This window comes from Drosophila mauritiana, chromosome 3R (assembly GCF_004382145.1).
Source record: "Drosophila mauritiana strain mau12 chromosome 3R, ASM438214v1, whole genome shotgun sequence".
In the NCBI taxonomy this organism is placed as follows: Eukaryota; Metazoa; Arthropoda; class Insecta; order Diptera; family Drosophilidae; genus Drosophila; species Drosophila mauritiana.
Genome location: NC_046670.1, coordinates 2,021,190 through 2,040,523, shown reverse-complemented (window position 1 = coordinate 2,040,523; position 19,334 = coordinate 2,021,190). Strand labels below are relative to the sequence as shown.

General features: G+C 38.4%; 1 protein-coding gene and 2 long non-coding RNA genes across 10 annotated transcripts in view; 1 reads left to right on the top strand and 2 right to left on the bottom strand.

The window, feature by feature from the left end:
* Positions 1–9: 9 nt before the first annotated feature.
* LOC117145161 overlaps positions 10–19,334 on the bottom strand; it is a 36,819-nt gene continuing 17,494 nt past the window's right edge. For all 8 annotated transcript variants that reach the window (XR_004459703.1, XR_004459702.1, XR_004459709.1 and 5 more), the window contains 3 exons: positions 14,771–14,825; positions 7,989–8,031; positions 10–137 (listed from right to left, as the gene is read on the bottom strand). This is a non-coding gene — a long non-coding RNA (uncharacterized LOC117145161). The remainder of the gene's footprint in view (positions 138–7,988; positions 8,032–14,770; positions 14,826–19,334) is intronic.
* LOC117145162 lies at positions 3,465–5,711 on the bottom strand. The gene is made up of 3 exons (XR_004459710.1): positions 5,593–5,711; positions 5,334–5,412; positions 3,465–4,200 (listed from the first exon to the last, which is right to left on the bottom strand). It is a non-coding gene; the product is annotated as an uncharacterized LOC117145162 (long non-coding RNA).
* Positions 7,001–7,857, top strand: LOC117145160. Its single transcript, XM_033310707.1, has 3 exons — positions 7,001–7,185; positions 7,237–7,554; positions 7,613–7,857. Exons 1-3 carry the CDS (start codon positions 7,087–7,089, stop codon positions 7,772–7,774), a joined length of 579 nt encoding a protein of 192 aa, XP_033166598.1. The 5' UTR covers positions 7,001–7,086; the 3' UTR covers positions 7,775–7,857.

Genomic DNA, 19,334 nt, shown 5'->3' with positions numbered 1-19,334 from the left:
CACATGACAGCGAACTCCTACGCGGGTTTCTTCGTCTCTGGTCAATGACTCACCATGTCTCTGAATTCGATTCAAAGGCGATGCGCCAGCTCCCACGCACATCGGGCGAGGTCTTCGGATGTGTCCAATTTCATTAGCTGAAAGACAAATAAAACCATACTGAGTATGAAAGCATGATAATCTGGTGTCGGAAATTGATGGCCTCATCTATGAACCATTAACCCCCGGTAGGAGCTGTTCAAGTGGGCAGGTGTCATCGTGAGCTGAGCTAATTCCTGGCACGGCATCCGTGATGGATCTGCACAAAAACTTGAAAGCATTTCCTCAAGCGACGGACGACGATAGCCTAACAATGCTCGAAAAGTGCATTGCGAAGTTTAATTAACAGTCATCAAAGTGCAATTGATTCCCCGACCGTCTCTCTGAGTGGATGCCGCTCTGGCCTGGGACCCACACGCTGGTATGCGGGTCAATCTGAAAAACTTCTGCCACAGCAATCATCGTGCCCCAGCTAACATCTTACATACACCAGCCCACCAGCCACGCAGTCATCCGCATAGTTCTACCCACCATTAACTCCATGTGACCCGGTATTTGAAAATCGCTTTGCTACGATTTTCATTCCCTCCTACTAATTAATAACTATTAGGTCTTCTACTTTTCCCGTCGTGTAAACGACCTTGTTTATGAATGCAGCCCAGCATTCCTTGAGTTTTTCTTAGAAACTTGGTTCAAAAGGTTGCGAAAAGAGCGGGCTTTTGCCATCGGGAAGAACAGTTACTGGGTCTGTATTTGTCTTACTTGTTAGCCAGGTGTATTGAATACTCAACTCCCAAGGCTTCGCGTTTCGTGAAGAGCAAACATATAAAAACTGCCGCTCAGATAATCAAGGGGTTCTTTGTAATGTCCCATTTGTCAAATGTGTTAAAAATATTTTTCAATCATCTGGAATCATCTGGTTTTCTAATTTTCTTTATGTCGCGAACTTTCATCGAAACTGTTCAGCACGTACAATATGCGGACTTTTTCAGCACCCCAGTCTTGCACACAGACAGAGCTATAGCACTCAACTCAGAAGACTCCGCGTAAGACACGGCTTCAAGAATTCTCCGCACAGAATACTGGAGAAGAAAAGACTGACGAGGCTATCAACCCGGGTTGATATAATGAGTAACTGCTACAAAAAGACAAAAAACTTAAAGCAAATGTAAACAATACTCATAATTAGCGGCTGGTTGGTTTTAACCAAATGCAACTGCAGCTTTAAACACAGAACAGAATTACAGTATGTAAAATAAAATTCCGCTTGTGGGTAGATATCGGCTTGCAACGTAAAATTGTGAAATTTGTAGTTGGACTATGCTCCTTATATTCGGAAATCTAAACTATATACTTCTGCAAGGTGATCGGTCGATAATATAGTCTATCGACCACAACAAACCGGCCACAAACAGCCAACATTTTCAGTGACTTTAATGACCAGGCCACGATGGCAGCAGCAAATTGCAATAATTAAAATTCAACAGAGAGGAAAAGACTGGAATTTAACTTTTACATAAGAGACTCGCCAACACTCGCGAGGCTGCCTCGCTTGCCAGTGTCGACGAATTAACAATAATAATTAGGCGCACAAAATGCAATTAGATAAATATGGTTCAAGAAAGATCAGCATCAAATCCCATCTTAGTGGCGCCAATCTGGACTCAAAGCCAAGGCGGCCCCTTTAAGTCGCCTCCTGATTAGAGATGCAGAATTAATTAGTAAAGGCGATGTCGTGAAATGAAAGAGTGTCTTTATATTGAGGGAATATTCTCTGTTCCGAAGAACGGAGTGTAAATTCCTCGCAAATGTTCTTGTTGTTGTCTTTGGGCCTCAATTAAAGCTAATTAACCGCAGTATTACAAAGTGGCGATTGGCTGCATCAAAGAATACTTCAAAGCACCGATCCTTACGAACTTGCGTATGGGACAAACGAGGAGAAGGCTTTTAGGAAATAGGAAGCAGAAATGAAAGCTTAAGATTAGAACCAGGACTGTATTTTCCGGTTTGCGAACCGGTTCGTTGCCATACTGAAACCAGGTTCCGGTTCGAGCCACTGCTTTTAAAATACAGATATAATTTTGTTAAATAAACAATAATATAATTTTTATCAAAAATGTTGACTAAATGCACAGAAGTTTTAAGTCAATTTGAGTATCCAATTGGTGCTTTTATACCAACACGAAAAAGGTAGTTATAGTTTTTCTTGATTCGAACCCGATTTGCACGTTAGTCACGAAACGAATAGACCCGCACAGTAATGAGCATGTTTCTTTTGCTAGAAATTATTCACAGCTAAGGTAAGAACTGGATTTTACTTTATTTACTATATAACAAAGTGAAAAGTAAAAGTCTTTCAGTCCAATATAGATAGTTCACCTATTTTATTAACGATGTTAAGAAGAATAAGCTCCTCCCTTGAGATTAATTTGAATCCCCATAATCCCAGTCACTCAATCATAGCTATTAGCTTTTTGCTTCTTGTTTACCAACAAGTAATGCAAAAGCAAACAGAGCTGCGCGGTTTAGAAGACGATCGTTGTCTACTTTTCACTTAAAATACATCAAACAAACAATGCCCGGTCCATTGTAACAGCAAAATATCTAATTAAATATTTATCAGGGATTTCAATCTAGAGAGGGGCAAACGTATTACCTTATCAGGCGGTAAAATCAAGATTACGCAGCTCTTTGCCCTAGAACAATGGATAGACTTGTGTTTTTCTCTGGAGAAAACAAATAGTAACAGTGGTACTCAACATACCAGATGCTACCAAAGAAATCTGTGGTATGACGAAGGGAAAATCACACTTAAATGGAGGCGGCGACACTTTTGATTATCCGCGATGCGGTTGACCATCTAGAAAGTCGCCTTAACGAAACTTTAAATTAAAATTGTGGGCAACTTTAAAAATTAAAAAAAAAAAATAAAATTACATGGTGTGTGGGGTGAGTCGCCGTACGAAAATCGCTTTTCACTGACACTAATGACTTTTAGATTTGTCAAGTTGTGTCAAATGAATCCAGAAATGACTGCAAAAGTGAGATAGTCGAGGAACTCGGATACTTTTATACCCAATAATCAGCTGCGGCGACATTTCGAAATTCCTTTGAATTCAAAACGTTTTTGTGCGCGTTAGAGTAGGCGTGGCAAGACAATTGCAGACAAAATCTTAAAATGCATCCCTGCGAGATTTATATTTACATAAGATGATTGAAGTATTTGCGGTCTAAATTCAGTAAATACAACCGAGTTTCTTCTATAAACAAGAAAATTTGTCCAACGAGTAGATTGGTCAAAAAGTTTACCTTAAACAGAAAAATACCAATGTAGACACTATCTCAAGTAGTGACGAAGCGCAAGACACTTGAAAATCATAATCACAAACTGGTGAAAGTGTAAGAATTTTGTGTTAATAGAACTGGTGGACATAAAGAACAAAACATAATATATTGATACCTCATTTGTCAAAATCATTATCCAATCCCCAAAGAAGATTTTGGGAAACTTTTCAAAAAGAAAATGTGTGTTGGTTAACGAAAATCTTATCTTCGTTGTATTTGATCATAAAGAACTGCCGCAGTTAACTTCCTTTCTAGTTTAACCTATTTTTAAAATAATAACAAATTTTAAAGTAAGTCACAGTAAAATAAAGTTGTGTCATTTAATAAATTAGACAAATATCTATGTATTTTCCACTGTGCATCTTCCTGTCCCGTTTTAATCTACTGACCGCGCACGAATCTGAGTCCGAATCCGAGTTTGAGGGGCACGATTGAAAGTGTCGCTGGTTGTTTTGTGGGCGCTGATGTGGAGCCATCGCTCAGCGTGTCCAATCCACCGGATCCCCGAGCTACCAGCCTCCCATCCCAGCAGCTTGTGACGTGGGTTGGCTCATAAATCGGGGCGATGGCCACGCCATGCGCTCCAATGAACGCTTTTTCTTCGTGTTACATGTATCCGCAAGATATCCAACACACTATGTGACATGCCATGCCAAAGCACTTCGTGTACACGTCTTCCAATTGTCGATTTCACTTGCCCGGAGTTGTGCAACGGTGTGAGGTTAATAGAAGCCAATCAAGGGTATTTGAACTATTGGTAACTAGATTATTTCATCGCTAGCACAAAGTGACTATCATAAGGTCCGACCTAATTCTCTTTTATAGTAAAATGTAAAGAATAAAGTTGTTCAGTTCAGTAATCATTTCGGCAAAAACGTAACGTCTTCAATACACTATTTTGAAAGAATACAATTTGGAATAAGATCAAGCCGCAATTACAATTTAATATATAAACTCGTTTCAAATGCATAGCGTGCAAATCTTTATGTGTTTATGGCGCAAGATCTGAAGCCAAAATGAAAAACTGAAAATATTTTTATAGATTTCAAGAAACATTGATTGAATTGGTAAAAAGTGAAACTCATTTTTTCTTTTATTTATTTTTATAGCCACGAAACCAATTACTAACTTGGCCCACTTCATACTAGATTATAGATTCATACTATATGTATGTACCTAAAAACGGTACAAAAAAGCATTTCGAATCAAAATAAATATTTTAAGCTGGAACGATGAAAAATTAAAATTTAATAATGAAAAAGTAGATTTTTATATTCTGCATTTAAAATTTTAATAAATATTAAAACGGATGATATTTACTTTTTTCTTTTTTTTTTTTTTTGCAATTTTAAAAATTGAAAAATGCAATTTTTTAAATATTTGCTTTTCTTCAATCAACAAGATTAGAAGAAAAGTATGTAAGAGGAAGAAAAAAGCATTTCTGATCTTATAATGATATGTATTTTCATGCCTTTTATCACAGTAACGGGTATCTGATAGCCCAAGAACTCGACTTCAGCGTTCTCTCATGTTTTTCGATTGCATTAATTGAAATATTTTTCAAGCGTGGTCAGAAAACAATAAGATGGAAAGTGAAGTGTGAACTGAAGTCTCGAATGGGTTTTCGTTGTTGCCTTTCCAATCATAGTAAAGGCAATATCGGAATGCAAGTACATCGAACAATTCATCGGGCAATTATCACGCTGCCGTGATTTCAGCGTAGATCTTGAGAGCACGCCCAGCGCGAACTGTTTGACAATTCGACACGCAAAATTATAAGTTCATTAAAATTTTAGTATCGATAAGTCAAACATGCACTTTCGCTCCACAGATATGAAATCAGCGGTGAATTGAAATCGTAAAATTATAGCTATATCTGCATCTAACAATCGCCATTTGTATCTGCAAGATAGCGTGCGTTGCCGCTGGCTTGTACAAATAAGAAATACCTCTGGCTTCGAGATTCAATTTGTATCTCCTCGACTGTGACAACTACTATTGGCAACTATTGCTGTCCTTCTCTGAAAACTGTGGAGAAATAGGCAAATTAATGAAAAGCCAAACAAAATGTATGTACCATACATCGGTAGATACGTTCCCTTTTAGGCAAATCATGTTGCAATCTGTGACGAATTTACGAAATTTCTTTGGCGAACATTTCGAGAAACAGTAATCAATTTTTAAAGCTCGATTGGAACGGCTCCCTACCTTCGTTGATATACAGTTTCAATTAATCCGTCGACCAGAAACACGGTCACCTTTCTGGCTGATCCATTTCGCGTTTCGCCTCAAGAGTAGGTTTAAAATTCTTTTTTGCATTAAAAATTACTTACATGTTAAAAATTTACATTCGTACACACCCACGAAGTTGGAGCTCCGCAGCCATGGGACACGCCCCAGAAAAAAGGTTGCCAAGAACGTTTTCTGGCTGAAATTAAAATTTCATACATGGATAGCAGCTTTGAGAATTGAGTTTGTACCAGGGCGTGACAGAATGCTTAATCACTGTGGACAGCAGTCCACGTAGTGACGAAGGGTACCACGGTTAATGACGTCAGAGAGTCGTGAGCAACAGATGTGCAATTTCGATAACAGTCGCTAACCTGATAAAATATCGTTATCTATTATTTCAACCTTTATTTTATTTACTTTAAAGCAAAACTAACGCTTTGTCAGTAGTTTCAGGCTTGGATGTCTGGTAGTTCGTTGGACATCCGCACCCCACTCAGACTATGGAACCTCGCCTCCAAAATATCTGTCTATGGCTATGCTGCACATGTGCGAGGCACGTGTAGCATTAAGCCAAATCGAATTTTATTTTAATGCACATACAACAGATCCCAATGGATCTTTTGGAGCATGATTTGTACTACTCGAACTACTGGTACAAACGAATTAAGGGTCTTATGCATGTATTAAGAGTTTCCAGTCCAGGAGTTCTATGCTATTACATTAAAACTGATGTTGTGATTTTGTTCCCATTTGGCTATAATGTGGATTATATATCTCTGAAATACCATTTGCATGCATTAGGTGCAATTATCTCTGCAAAATGAAGACTTGTTTGTAGCAAACTAAATTAAAGTGATATTATTATTCCTGGCCTATATTACAAACTGTATGAGGTCATTTCCGAAACGATTGAAAACTCGATTAGATTTTAAAGCTAATAGGTCTCACTTAAATCAGTTTTTAATTATTAAATGAATATAATTTGGCATTTTAATCTATGTGTAATGGTTATATTTATTCACGTATTAAAAGAGAGAACACTATAATCGAGATTCTCGACTATTGGATACCCGTTACTCAGCTAGTGGAAGTGCAAGGTGGACATATTAAAATCCGTTTGGAAAATAATATATTAGAAAAAAGAACGACAATTGTTTGTCCCATCGATAGAAAAGAAGAATAATAAAATAAAAACAAAATTGAAATGTTAAAAATAATCTTCTAAAGTGTGGGTGGTAAAGTTTTGAATGGTTTGGCAGCAATCTTCTGAAATAAACTTGTCCTGAATCTACAGCTCTGCAATCGGCATATTTATTCAGTTTTCGAGATCCCAACGTTCATACGAACAGACTGGTCAAGGATATATAACTTATGGAGTCGGAAACGCTTTCTGCTACCTCTTGCAAACTTTTTATTGAACTTAGTATACCTCTTAATTATTGGGTATACAAATTGAGTTATTGGAAAACGATGATTTGGATTTGTTTAGTAGTCGACAAGATGGGGACCGTTTCAAACGTTTTATATTTAGTCCTATTCTTCCGTATTGCCCTCGAACTTGGTTCTATTGTAGGTTCATAAAAATAATATTTGGCTTACCAAATTACTTGTTTCGTTTAGAATGCTTCCAGATTTAAGTTTACCAACTTTGTGTGTGATTCAGTGAATGAAACTTGGCTGGCCGTGCATCAGTGTCGTTTAAAGGCAATTCGAAGGGGCACAACGACATTGAGTTTTAATGGAACTGTGCTTAAAAAAGTCTCAAAATTTCGAGTCCATGGCCAAATTTTCAAGCGGGCCAATGGCTTTAAGCCGTGGCTCTACAACATCTCCTTTGATGGTTGTCGATTTTTGCGAAAGCCCTATGAACCGCCAGTCATCATTGTTTTCAATCTATTAAAATCCTTTTCTAATTTGAATTTCACATGTCCCTATATGGTATGCGCACTCTTGAACAATGCATATCAGGAAATTTAACTACGAATTTGTTTTACAGGGTCCAGTGTATATAATGGGATTGCACATCATAGGAGAACAGATTCCGGTGCCACTCCCCACTGGGGAATACTTAATACAGATAAAATGGTACATTGGTAAGACACTTTTCCTATCGACGGGCATACGATTTGCCTTTGAGGAGAACTTCTCTTCTTATTAAATGTCTCCCAGCAAATTTTAATCTTTTTGTCGATGTAAATTAACTGTTGTAATAAAAAGAGTAAGCTGCTGTTTATGCGATCAAAAAATAGTCGCTATGACATAAGATAATCTGTGGTATTTTCAATATAATAAGTTTACACGACACTTGATTTTAAGTCGATTATAACAGACGAATTGAGCGATTTACAGATTTGTTCAAGAACGTAACTTACCGATTGGTTATAGTTAAGTTATTGTCACTTTTAAAAATAAGGTCTGAAAGAAAGAAAAATACTATAATTAGTTTAATGATTGATAATACATGGAAATTCTATCGTCAGTCTATACTGCCTGCAGAAAGATAAACAAAAAGAACTGCGTGCCACCAACAAAAAGAGCCAACTCGTAGGCAAGCTACCACTTTTAGACATATGGATTCGACATAGGTAAAAAAAGCCCAAAGCGATGGCAAAAGGAACAAGAATCCGACGAGCGACCGCTCACAGAATTAGATTTAGATACAGATACATTTGAGCGATCTCTTTGGCCTCTAGCGTAAGCGGGAGTTCTCGAGGTCAGCCACTTTGGCTATGTGTCAGCCAGCCCCATGTCTGTGTTCTCCATTCTCTGACTCTCTGGAGTCTAGACCAACATTTACTCTCGTCTTAGACCCGGCTCTGTCCGGTTTCTCATTCTGCCCGCATTGCATTCGGACCGCTGCTGGTGCGGCTGCTTCTGGTGTGTGGCTTCACTTAATTTACTTTACTGTTATGTTTTTGCTTTCCGCTAGTTAGGCAAGGCAGGCGGCAATCCAAGACGGCGGTTCTAGTGAGCGCAACCAACGACGTGTCGTCATACACTTGAACTTTTGGGTGTGCACTGGCCAACACCGTTTCAAAACCAATTCGCCCATACGTATCCAATAAAAGCTGCGAAATGCCAAAGTTTAAACACAAACTGATTTGTAAATAAACAGCTTATTGTAGTTCTGTCGAATGTCGAGACATTACACGTTTGGTTGTGGTCAAATGTTGCAAGGTGTTGTGGGTTCCACGGTTACGCAAGCTGTTTTTACCGCCTCTTGGCATTATCAACTGAAAATCAAATCAAATTATTGCAGACTCAAATCAATAACGATTTTTGTTCACGTTTACTACGATTTTTATTGAAGAGTTGGGGGAGAACTATCAACTTGGGCATAAACAAAGACGACTCTTTGTGTTCCATTGACACAGTTTGCAGTTTATGAAGTTTTATTGCTCCCAGTCCCGTATATGCCAGTGATTGGGCACAGTGTCTGAACTCTTGATATAGACCTCGAGGATTGAAGGCGACCTAAATATGCGTAAGTCTATGAAATGGACAATAATACTGCAATGATCCTGATGAAGTCGAAGAATATACCTAGAACACCTCTAAGATAGCGGCTTAAAGCATAATTAGCACTAACTAGTCGATAATAGAAGCTTATGGGAAGTTTTAGTTGTTGTAAAATAAACCAAAAGGTTATGTATGCTCTCCGCAAATGTGGTTCCACACTTTGAGACGCGTAGAAGGGAGGTTGGCCAAGGGCTTTTGACAACTTTAATATGCTGGAATAACCAGAGACGGATCTCGAAAGGAATAAGGTGCTAAAAAGGGGACTGAAGCCATCTTGGCGGAGCCTGAGACAAAAGGCGTGAAGCCTTAACCGATGATAAGTGTCTATAACGTCCATGAATATCCGGCTGCAGGCAGGCACGACGAGCAACCACAGCACAAAGTAGTAGACAAACAAAGCCTGCCAAAGGATCCGCTCATGTAATGGGGGAGCGGGCCTCCGAGGCGGGGAAAAAGGGCAAGGAACCATAATGACAACATGACATGCTAAGTTTTGTCAAAGCCCAGACAGACAAACACTGCTCGGGTTGCTGGAGGTTGACGAGGATGCGGATGAAGGCAAGGTTGAGGATGCGCTTCCCTCGCAGACATAAGTGGCCAGTGTGGCTGGATGCGGGCTTAATCAACTCACGGAGCGGGGGCGGATTTTGTCATCATTTTACATTTCTGACATTTTTGCTCAGCACGCTATATTAATAACTAATTGAGGGCCGTGCATCGCAACACGTACGAAAGCTATTCGAGGCAGGAATGTGTGTCCATGCACTCTGAGAAACTTACGGCTCATATATTATAGCTATATTTACTGACTGTTTATATTCGTTTGTCTAACTAAATCGAGTGATGGTGATCTACTAGCGAAATAACTATACTATACCATTTCCAGTTAGGGTTACAAAATGATTCTGCATTTCTCCACTCTGCACCAGTGTCGTTCTCGCAGTGCAACAAATTCATTAGAAACCTTATAGCCTGATGAGGGCGGGCTTTTGTGGCGGAGCCGAGAACCATGACTGGGCATAACAACTAGCTACCAGCAAGCAACTACACTTCGAAATCTCGGATCCATGAAGAAGTGGAGTAGGACAGCAGCTGCAGAGGCATGGGGCCAGTTCGGTGTGCGATCTTCGGCTCTTGGCTCTGTGGGCTAAACTGGTAGCACATTTCCTTCTTTCATTTTGTTTTGTTTGGTTTTTTTGCCAGTCCGGGCTGAGTCATCGCCAAGTCGGCAGCCAACTGCCTGTGTTTTGCATTAGGCCAAGTTCGATGACTAAGCAGAGTTGATTTCAGGTTCTCCCTTCTCGGCCGGCCGGCATAACTTCAATGTGACCGCATCTTGAGCTTGATTGCTGATCTGCCAGCAGATGTTGTCATGTCCACGTTGTCATGGCTGCCAAACCGCCGAGTGTGGGGCGCACTTGAACTTGGTCGTAGGTTCGGTTAGCGTTTGGGTGGGATCCATTCGTAGCTCGAGTTAGAGTGAGCATTTTCCAATACATCTCTAATTAACATACATTAACTTGAATGATTACAACAAAAAAGTTGTACAACCCCAATAATAATCAATGCAAAAATGTGGTAATCCTGATTTTTCAGTTTAAACTAAAAACAAATGTAAGCCTCAAAGTTCTTATGCCTCTTCATGAGGCATAGGTGGAAAAATGTGGCGATGATTTTTTCGCAATGCCCACTTACAGTAAATAAATATTCATGTGGCTAATCAGAATCTACACAGAAATCTTAAATCACACACTGCTGAGAATTATGGAAAAATCATTTTCATTTTCCCACAATAAAAAATGAAAAAAAAAGCGAAATCCGAAAATGAAATATAAACAGATAAACAAATGGGCTTTTCTTATTTAAGCATTCCACAGGCAATGCATACAGATAAATTATTTGGTTCGCAGGATAGCCAAAAAGATGTGATTAACTAAGGGAAATAAAAACACATCACAGTTTGAGAGTCACTGGCTATTGTAGAATTGATTTTTGTAACTGCAAGTGATTTCAAACTGTATCATCACCTATTTAAGGTAAATTTCTAAATTTGCTCGCGCACTTCCCCTTGTTCCAGTTTGCAATTAATACTTAATTTCAATTTCGTTCGAATGAATAGTTTAGTGTTCCCCCTTTTTTCGCAATTACAAGTACAATTCAATGAGTACAATCAGCACAATGATCGTGCAAAATTAATTTCCTCTAAACTACTTTTGTGCAGTTGTTGATCTCTAGTTCTTGTTATACCCTTCCTCAGGGTATATGGATTTCTGCCAGAAGCTTGTAGCGGTGTAAATGAGACGTTTGAGACCATATAAAGTACAGTCCATATAGGGAGCGGTCCCAAGGAACTTCTTTCTATTATAAGGTCGTAACATAAGCCATTTTAGTTTGATATGCACAGGTTTTTGACAATTTATAATTTCGATTTAACTTTGATTAGAATCGGAGGACTTTACTCACAGAGCTCACATAAGAACAGTCGGAAAATTAATTTAAGATATACATAGCTTTGTTGTTTTTGACCATATAATGCTTTTATTCGGTATACATACATACATTGTTTGAAATGTACTTCTGCAGAGTATATAAACTTCGGCGTGCAGAATCTAGCTTCCATCCTCGGCTTTCTGTTGTTGCTTTTCTTGCTGTGTTTTCAACTGAAGTGGAACAATTTTGTTTCACTCTTGCGTTTGGTGGTGCGACCGATATTTGCCGGTTTATATGAAATCGTTGTTTAAATAACAGGCTAAATCAAATAACAAACATTAGGTGTTTATCCCATTCGGTGCCTCGGCTGTTGCTTCTATCTATTTAATTGCTATATTTGGCTATAGATATTTATATTTGGTGAAGATAACCAAGCTGATATTACTAGGACGTTTAAGTTATTGAGATTATTAAAAGATTGGTAGATAGTGATTTACAGAGAAGTGGTTAACATGTAACCCGAAAAATACACTGCTTTAACTTCGCACTGCATTCTTCCTCAACCAGTGCCATTATTACATGAGTTAACTGCAACCTAAAGGTAACTTCTTACTCCCCACGTCCGCTGCCCTCACAGTTGGCATGCGAAATACCTTTGCTCTCATACCTTGAGAGACCCAACGAAGCATTCAATTCTAGCTTGGCCGCGATCCCCTTCATTCACACGCACTACGCCCCTAAAGGGGGAAACTTGGCAACACTTGTCGGGGAGCGCCATCTGTCGGCGGCCAAAGTGAGTCGCAGTGCATGTGAACAAGATGTGTTGGATTGTATCTTTATCTTCGCATCTTCAACTGATACAACTAACTAACAGTGACTTTATTGATTATATTAGAGCTACAGTAGATCTTATCCAAAGAAAGCAAACTTCGTAAGTGCAATAAATATTTCAGTAATATTTGTTAGCCTTACATAAGATTACGAAAACGAATATTGGAATTACCATATACATCTCGAAACTTATCGTTGGTTTTCCAACACCTTCGTCAATCCATTCGAGTGCATACATAAATACATTCTCTGTGTAGCGTATTTATCTTGCTTTTTAAATTGCGGTCCGTTGCGGTCGCGTAATCAGGGTGTAACAATTACGTTTGCGTTTTGAATTGCGCCGATACTGGGGCGGGGGAGAATCGCAGATATATCTTATACATCGCCGCGCCCTCTCACGTCTCACGTGTTGGCCGAGCTTTTCTGTTTGCAGCGGCGAGTATAAATCTTATACGGCCGACAGGTGACGGACTCTGGCTTAAGACTTTGGTATTAGATTCTAAGCTAAATTCACCTTTGTGGTTACGCCTTGCCTTCAATTGCGAGCTTCATGGTTAATTAAACGTGCATAATGATTGGGCTGCGAGGATTGCAATTTGTGCGCCCCAGCAAATTATCCACATAAACTAAACAAATCACTAAGCTCCAAAGAGCGAAAACAATCCATGCTAGAACGGCAAATTCCAATTGCAAAATAATGACTTCTGTTGAATTTGGGTGGGGCGAGGGGCACCCGAAAAATTGGCCAGTCCAAAGCAAATGCAGCGGAATGTTTGCTTGATGTGACCACTTAGGAGCAAAATGTTATATGTAGGCGACAAATTGATTAGCAATTGAATTAAATTATTGTAAAAGAACGGCAGTGAACAGCCAAATATTAATATAAGTATGCAATGAATACATAAAACTTAAATAAAACACTCATTTCAATTCCGCCCACTTATGCGCCGTTTTATTAATAGAAATAATCTCAGTTTCGATTAACAATCTTCGCTCTGCATGGAAGCATATCGATCACAATCCACCCAATTAAATCGTGCGAAACCCCCAACAAGCAAACCAAACACAACAAACCATATTTTATTGTCGAACTAACCTTGCAGGCACCCGAAACCGTTCTATCAGACAATCCCACACCGAATGTCGAGATCAAAGCGATCGGGGACCAGAGATGACATCGAATAAGGCAATTATTCATTTAGCTGCCTGCCGAACTCATTGCTGAACACTCAGATACATATCGGAGTGCTGCATACAACTCGATCGAATCGATGCCACTAACTTACTTGCATACAAGACGCCAAGACAAAGACTCGGGGCAATGCAAAGCCGAGCGAGAAACTACAAAAAGCTAACGGAAGAAAAAGCTGGCAACAAAGTGTTGCAAATAAAAGAAATCCAAATGCAAAAACTGAGAAACGCCCACGCCATCATCTCAGCCGGCACTAAAAAATGCAACTGAAAATTCCGATTTATACCGACTACACAAAACAAAAGATTTGCACTTTTCGTACATTAATTTAAGCTCCTTCACATTTGTAAGAACTTATTTCACATACACATACAAATCAAAGAAGTCTCTTAAGAATACCTAAATAGTATGAATAAACTGGCAATTAAGGTAGAAGTTTACAATTAAAATGTTCTATTATAATGCTATTCTTTCTGTGTACAGGAACAGGAGTTCGCTTGGGAAAAGGGGGAGCCGGCAGGTAGACATAGATCATTTACAGAGTTATTTTTAAATGAAACCCACACACGGTACCAAAGCCCTGAGCTATTGTATCTGGCGAATGCGTAGAATCCACCTATGAATCTCTGCGCGCCTGGCAGCTCAGCACTCTATACTGTTGTCCCTTTATAAGTTTCTCTTCAAATGGGCTGGCTGGCATTTTGATCTCGCCCGACATGTGCACTGCCTTGTATATAGTTGCAGTTTGTATCTTGTATCTCGTAGCTGGTATATTTTGCATCCTAGTGTGCACTCGCAAGTATAACGATTTGTCGAAAGCAGACAAGTCTCGAGTTGAGTTCAGCCAGCGACTCAACACAGCTTGCATGTCAAATTAATTTTATTTAATTTAAATGCAATTTGACGCTGTTTTACTCGCTGCCGAGCTGACGCTCTCATCTATAAGTATCTGTATCTGGCAGGTAACCCAGCGCCTGCATAGTACACAGAGTATCTCATAGCTGCTGATTCAACGTTAATGATGCAATGCGCCGTGTGAGACGGCAAACTGTGCGTTTTATTTTCATGTCTTTTGATTAACGACCCTTGGCTAACATTTTTGTGCGATTGAGTGGATGCCGGGGGATTGTGATTTTGATATTCACTAATACATCTATGTATGTAGGTATATGGGCAGCTTACCCTTTGAAATTCCTTTACTGAGTGGGATATTGGTCGATGTTTTGCTCGTTGGTATCTAGAAAGAAAAGCATACATTATAGAAAACATTATTGCAAAATAATAACTCTCCCGGAAAAGATACTGTGACCAGAATTTTATGCGCTAATGGACGTGATCAGCAGCTTGACGCCCTTTCGTATGGGGTCAGTAATCATCAAAAATTGTCTATGAGCGACCCATTAAGCTCTAATCGCTTAAAGTAATTTCAAAGCAAAATGGTAAAATATAAAAAAGATGCAACCAAAAAGAAGAAGAAAATAGTTAATCATAAAACTATTTTCTTTAAGAAAATTCAAAATACCCTTTACACAGAAAAGATTTGTTCCTCGTAATTACACAGTATAGTATAGCCATTCAATCTTCGAGTAAGGTAAAAATGTTTTAATATTTCTGTTTTTATTATTTATTCTGCCAACTTACATCGACATGCCAAAAGAATTTTAAAATTTCGCTTCAACTGAGTAACGGGTATCTGATAGTCGGGGAACTCGACTACAGCATTCTCTCTTATTTTATTTTATTCATTTTTTGATTGGCACCAGAAAGTTTCTTTTTTTTTAATAATCTTTTATTTTATTTAAATTTTTATTAAAGGTCTTTTGTTTGTGAGACTCCAACTTGCAGATCTATTGAAAAACAGAACCTCTCCAAAGTTCCCTAATGATATTCTCTTCTTCTGTATTGTCATTAGCCGGGCTAACACAACTGTTCCCTTTAGAACAGGCCAACACACAACATGATGACAATTTGGCGTTGGTTTGCTAAAAAAAAAAAAGAAAATGTGTTTGTTCTTTGCTGAGAAATTACCGGTAAAAATAATCACACTTAGCCGTGAATTTAAAAGTTTTACTAATACGTGTAATTAAATCCAAATGCCCAGCCTAAAATTGACGTTCACAATTTAAGAGGTGCACTATTTATATTAGTTTCACTTTGCACGTTTCAAAAACTTTTTCAAAAAATAAAAACTTTAATAATTATGGATTATACAACATTGAAATTATCGGCATTTATCATCATTCGCCATGCAAACCTACATACATATATACTGAAAAATCAACAAATTATGAAATCGGAATCAATGTATTATGATTATTGATTATGTCTGAACTTAAAATTGACTAAACCGAAACCGTTGTCAGCGCGAATGGGTCATTAAGACCTTTAAACAATTTATGTTTTGTATAATAGAAAATAATGCTAATTTGTGGTCTTTAATTATTACGTCTCTGCGACTGTAAAATTGACTTAAATATTTTAAATCATTTTTTGTATATATATAAAAGCCATTCTATATATTTGAACTCTGTCAGATTCGACCTTGAAATAAAGCGAAATTTTTGTGGAAAATGTAGGCGGCATTGGGACTCTTGTTGACTTTTGTCCATTAAGTATGCATATACATATGTATATATACACCAAGCGCATCAGGAGAATTCAAATTTGCATTTGTATTTGTACAATATAATTTGTACATATATAAAAAAATATGAAAAAGATCACACAAAGTAACTTACATAAATTAAATGACATTGCAAAAACTAAAAGGATTGCAAACCAACCGTTGCAACGCGTTGGTTGGTTTAGCCTGGATTATAAAAAAATGCGTGGAAGGTATAAAAGTAAGACAAATTATTTTACACGCCCCCACTCGGCACTCGAATCGAATGAGTAAATTTAAGATTCTGTGCTTAATTAGTTAAATTTTAAATCATTTTTCATTTTGTTACACAAGGCGATATCAAAACTATTGGATTTTAAATAGTGCCCCATTTAAAATTGTGTTTTCTGAATTCTTCCTATTTTCGGCAGATTTGTGTCACATTATCGGTTTATATTTGCTTTTATTACTCATACGCCCCCTTGGCCGTGAACTAAACGCCACGCCAAAAGAGAGGCAACGAAAAATGTATTTCATTCATTGGCCAAAATGTAAATATAATTCCGCTCGTATTTTTGCAGCTGGCCTCGGCGTGGCTTTTTTCGTCTCCGTTCTCTGGTCTGAGTAAACAATTTCGCACTTTTCGTTTTCTTTTTGAGTTTAATTAATACATTTTGTTTATGTTTTTCCCTTCGCATGGATTGTTTACATTCCGAAATGCTGAGGCGCAATTCTTAATACGTCGATCCATACATTAAGTTAAGCACATTGCACACTTTATCCAATAGAAAAGTGCGAGCTTTTGTTTACATCTCACCAACAAAATTTAAGTTATTCAAAAAATAAAAGTACAATTCTTCGGGGAAAATATGAATCTACGTAAAAGTCACACACTAGACTAGTTGACGCTCACACTCATTTTGCCAAATTCAAAGGCTAACAACTTGCCATCCATCCACTTGGCCATTTAATTTACGTGTTTCGATAATTTATGCACATGCATAATAAGCCAGGGCAAGGTCTCTTCAGGATAGTGATTCTGTAGTCTCCTCTGTAGACTCACCCGATTACTGAACTGAGCACAATTAGCATTTTATATGTATATGTATAATATAGCAGGGGGCTCGGATTTGTCCGACTGGAAAGAACGGGTTATGCTGAGGCACCGGCTCGGGCACATTAACTTTATTGCATAATAAAAGGCCAAATGTTGTCGACAATTTCGCTTCCCAAAATTTCCAAAAGCCCATGTAAACTATACGCTGCAAAAGCCATTAGCAATTCGGCAATGTTCTCGTGCTCATTGAATCAGATTGTTCTTTTCATTGGCTCAGCTGGGAAATCAATGAATGCGGATTGTTTTGGCTGACAGTAAACAGCTGCAGTGTATTATGAGCAAAAGTATTTGCGGTATTTTGTCATCTTCTAAGCATTTCAATGGTTGGTTTAATTTTAGCCACAAGGCACCATTTGCAGTCAGGAACAATAAACCGGTGATGACATAAGCGAGCTATTTAAATGGTGATTTTCGATTAAAAACAAATCAAGATGTGGCCACACTTTTCTGCTTGTTTTATTTCATTTCATTTTATTTTATTTTATTTTTCTAGTTCTCTGCCTCTACCGATGTCTTGTTGCTGTGGCCCTGGCACAAATAGAAGAAGACAACACTATTCTTGTTTCGTTATTGATGTATTTTCTGCATTATATTGCAAAATGCAAAACAATAGAAAACCGTGAAATCCGCGCACACACGGCACAAATGATAATTGGAGGCAAGCAACAATTGTTGGTAGCAATTGCAACACTCGAATCGCACGCACAGGTTATGCGCATTTTTGGCTTTGTTCGGTTCGCTGCTAATTTTCTCTTAATTACACTTTTTTATTTGTTGTTTAGTTTCCTGCATTCAATAAGCCAGCTATTCATTGAAGTTCGCAATCTCTGCTTTTTGAGAAGTTTGATTTGATTGTGTATTCGCCGAAATCAAGTAATCAGATGTGGTTTTCTTTGAATTCATTTAATTTTTGTTTATTATCACTTTGGCCCTTTGGTCACGAAGAAATTATTAAGGGTATTAATGTATAAATAAGCTGGAAGTTGCCATCTCAGCACTTTCAGTGGAAGAGATCAGCTAGAAGCCATAGAGTTCTGTATTGATAGACACGAGTGTGGCCCTATCGGCTAATAGACAAATATGGCCAGTGTCACCATAACAAACCTTGTTTACGGCTCCCGCTCTCCGCTCTTCGATGACTTTGCAGCAAGCGGCTACAGGCCCGATAAGTCGAGTGCTGCAACATTGTTGTCGTTGCTGTTGTTATTGTTATTGTCGTTTCTGTAGTCGCAGTCATTATGGTCGGTTGTTTATTTTCTGCCATCATTGCTTTTCGGTTGTTTTGAATGCTATACTATGACCATCATCATCATCACCATCATCCCATCAGTTCGGTGGCTGCACGAACCTCCGCAGAGATACCCAGTGTATTATGCTGACGGGTGCATTGAACCCTTTCCTAAAAGTGATTGTTTAAAGCCGAGATGATCACTGAGAGCGGCGAGAGGAGTGGGAAGGGGAGGAGCAGATGGGAAACGTAAGCGAAGTCGGAGTTTAATGGTTTCCATTGTTAGCTTGCGCTCATCCTGATCGCATTTGGTTTTGGCTACGAGTCTTGGTCTTACTTGCGTCAATTTGCAAAACGATGATGTTGAAGCATTTGATTAAAAACTTGCAAATTGGATCTCATAATCAAAAAGTAGTAAGAAACATATTTACTCATAAGCATAAGCATTTACTCAAAAGCATAAACTCAAATTAAAATACATACTACCTCTAGCTCTTGTAGTTCTCAAAGTTTATAGAGTCAGAAACGATTCCTTCTACCCTTTACAAACCATTCAACGTATCTAGTATCTACCAGTAGCTAATCCTAACCTTTACTTTTAAAAGTTAATTTTTATTGAATCCGTATTCAACTAGCTCCCCCTTATTAAATGTCCAGTTTTTGTCTCGTCAAAAAACTGGGAGACGTACAAAAAAACCAACGAGCCGAGCAGAACCCAAAACCGGAAGTTTACAAAAGTTGACGGTTCGTTTGGGTAGCCATGGCATACACAAAAGCAGCAATTTTCGTTTTTATAGCT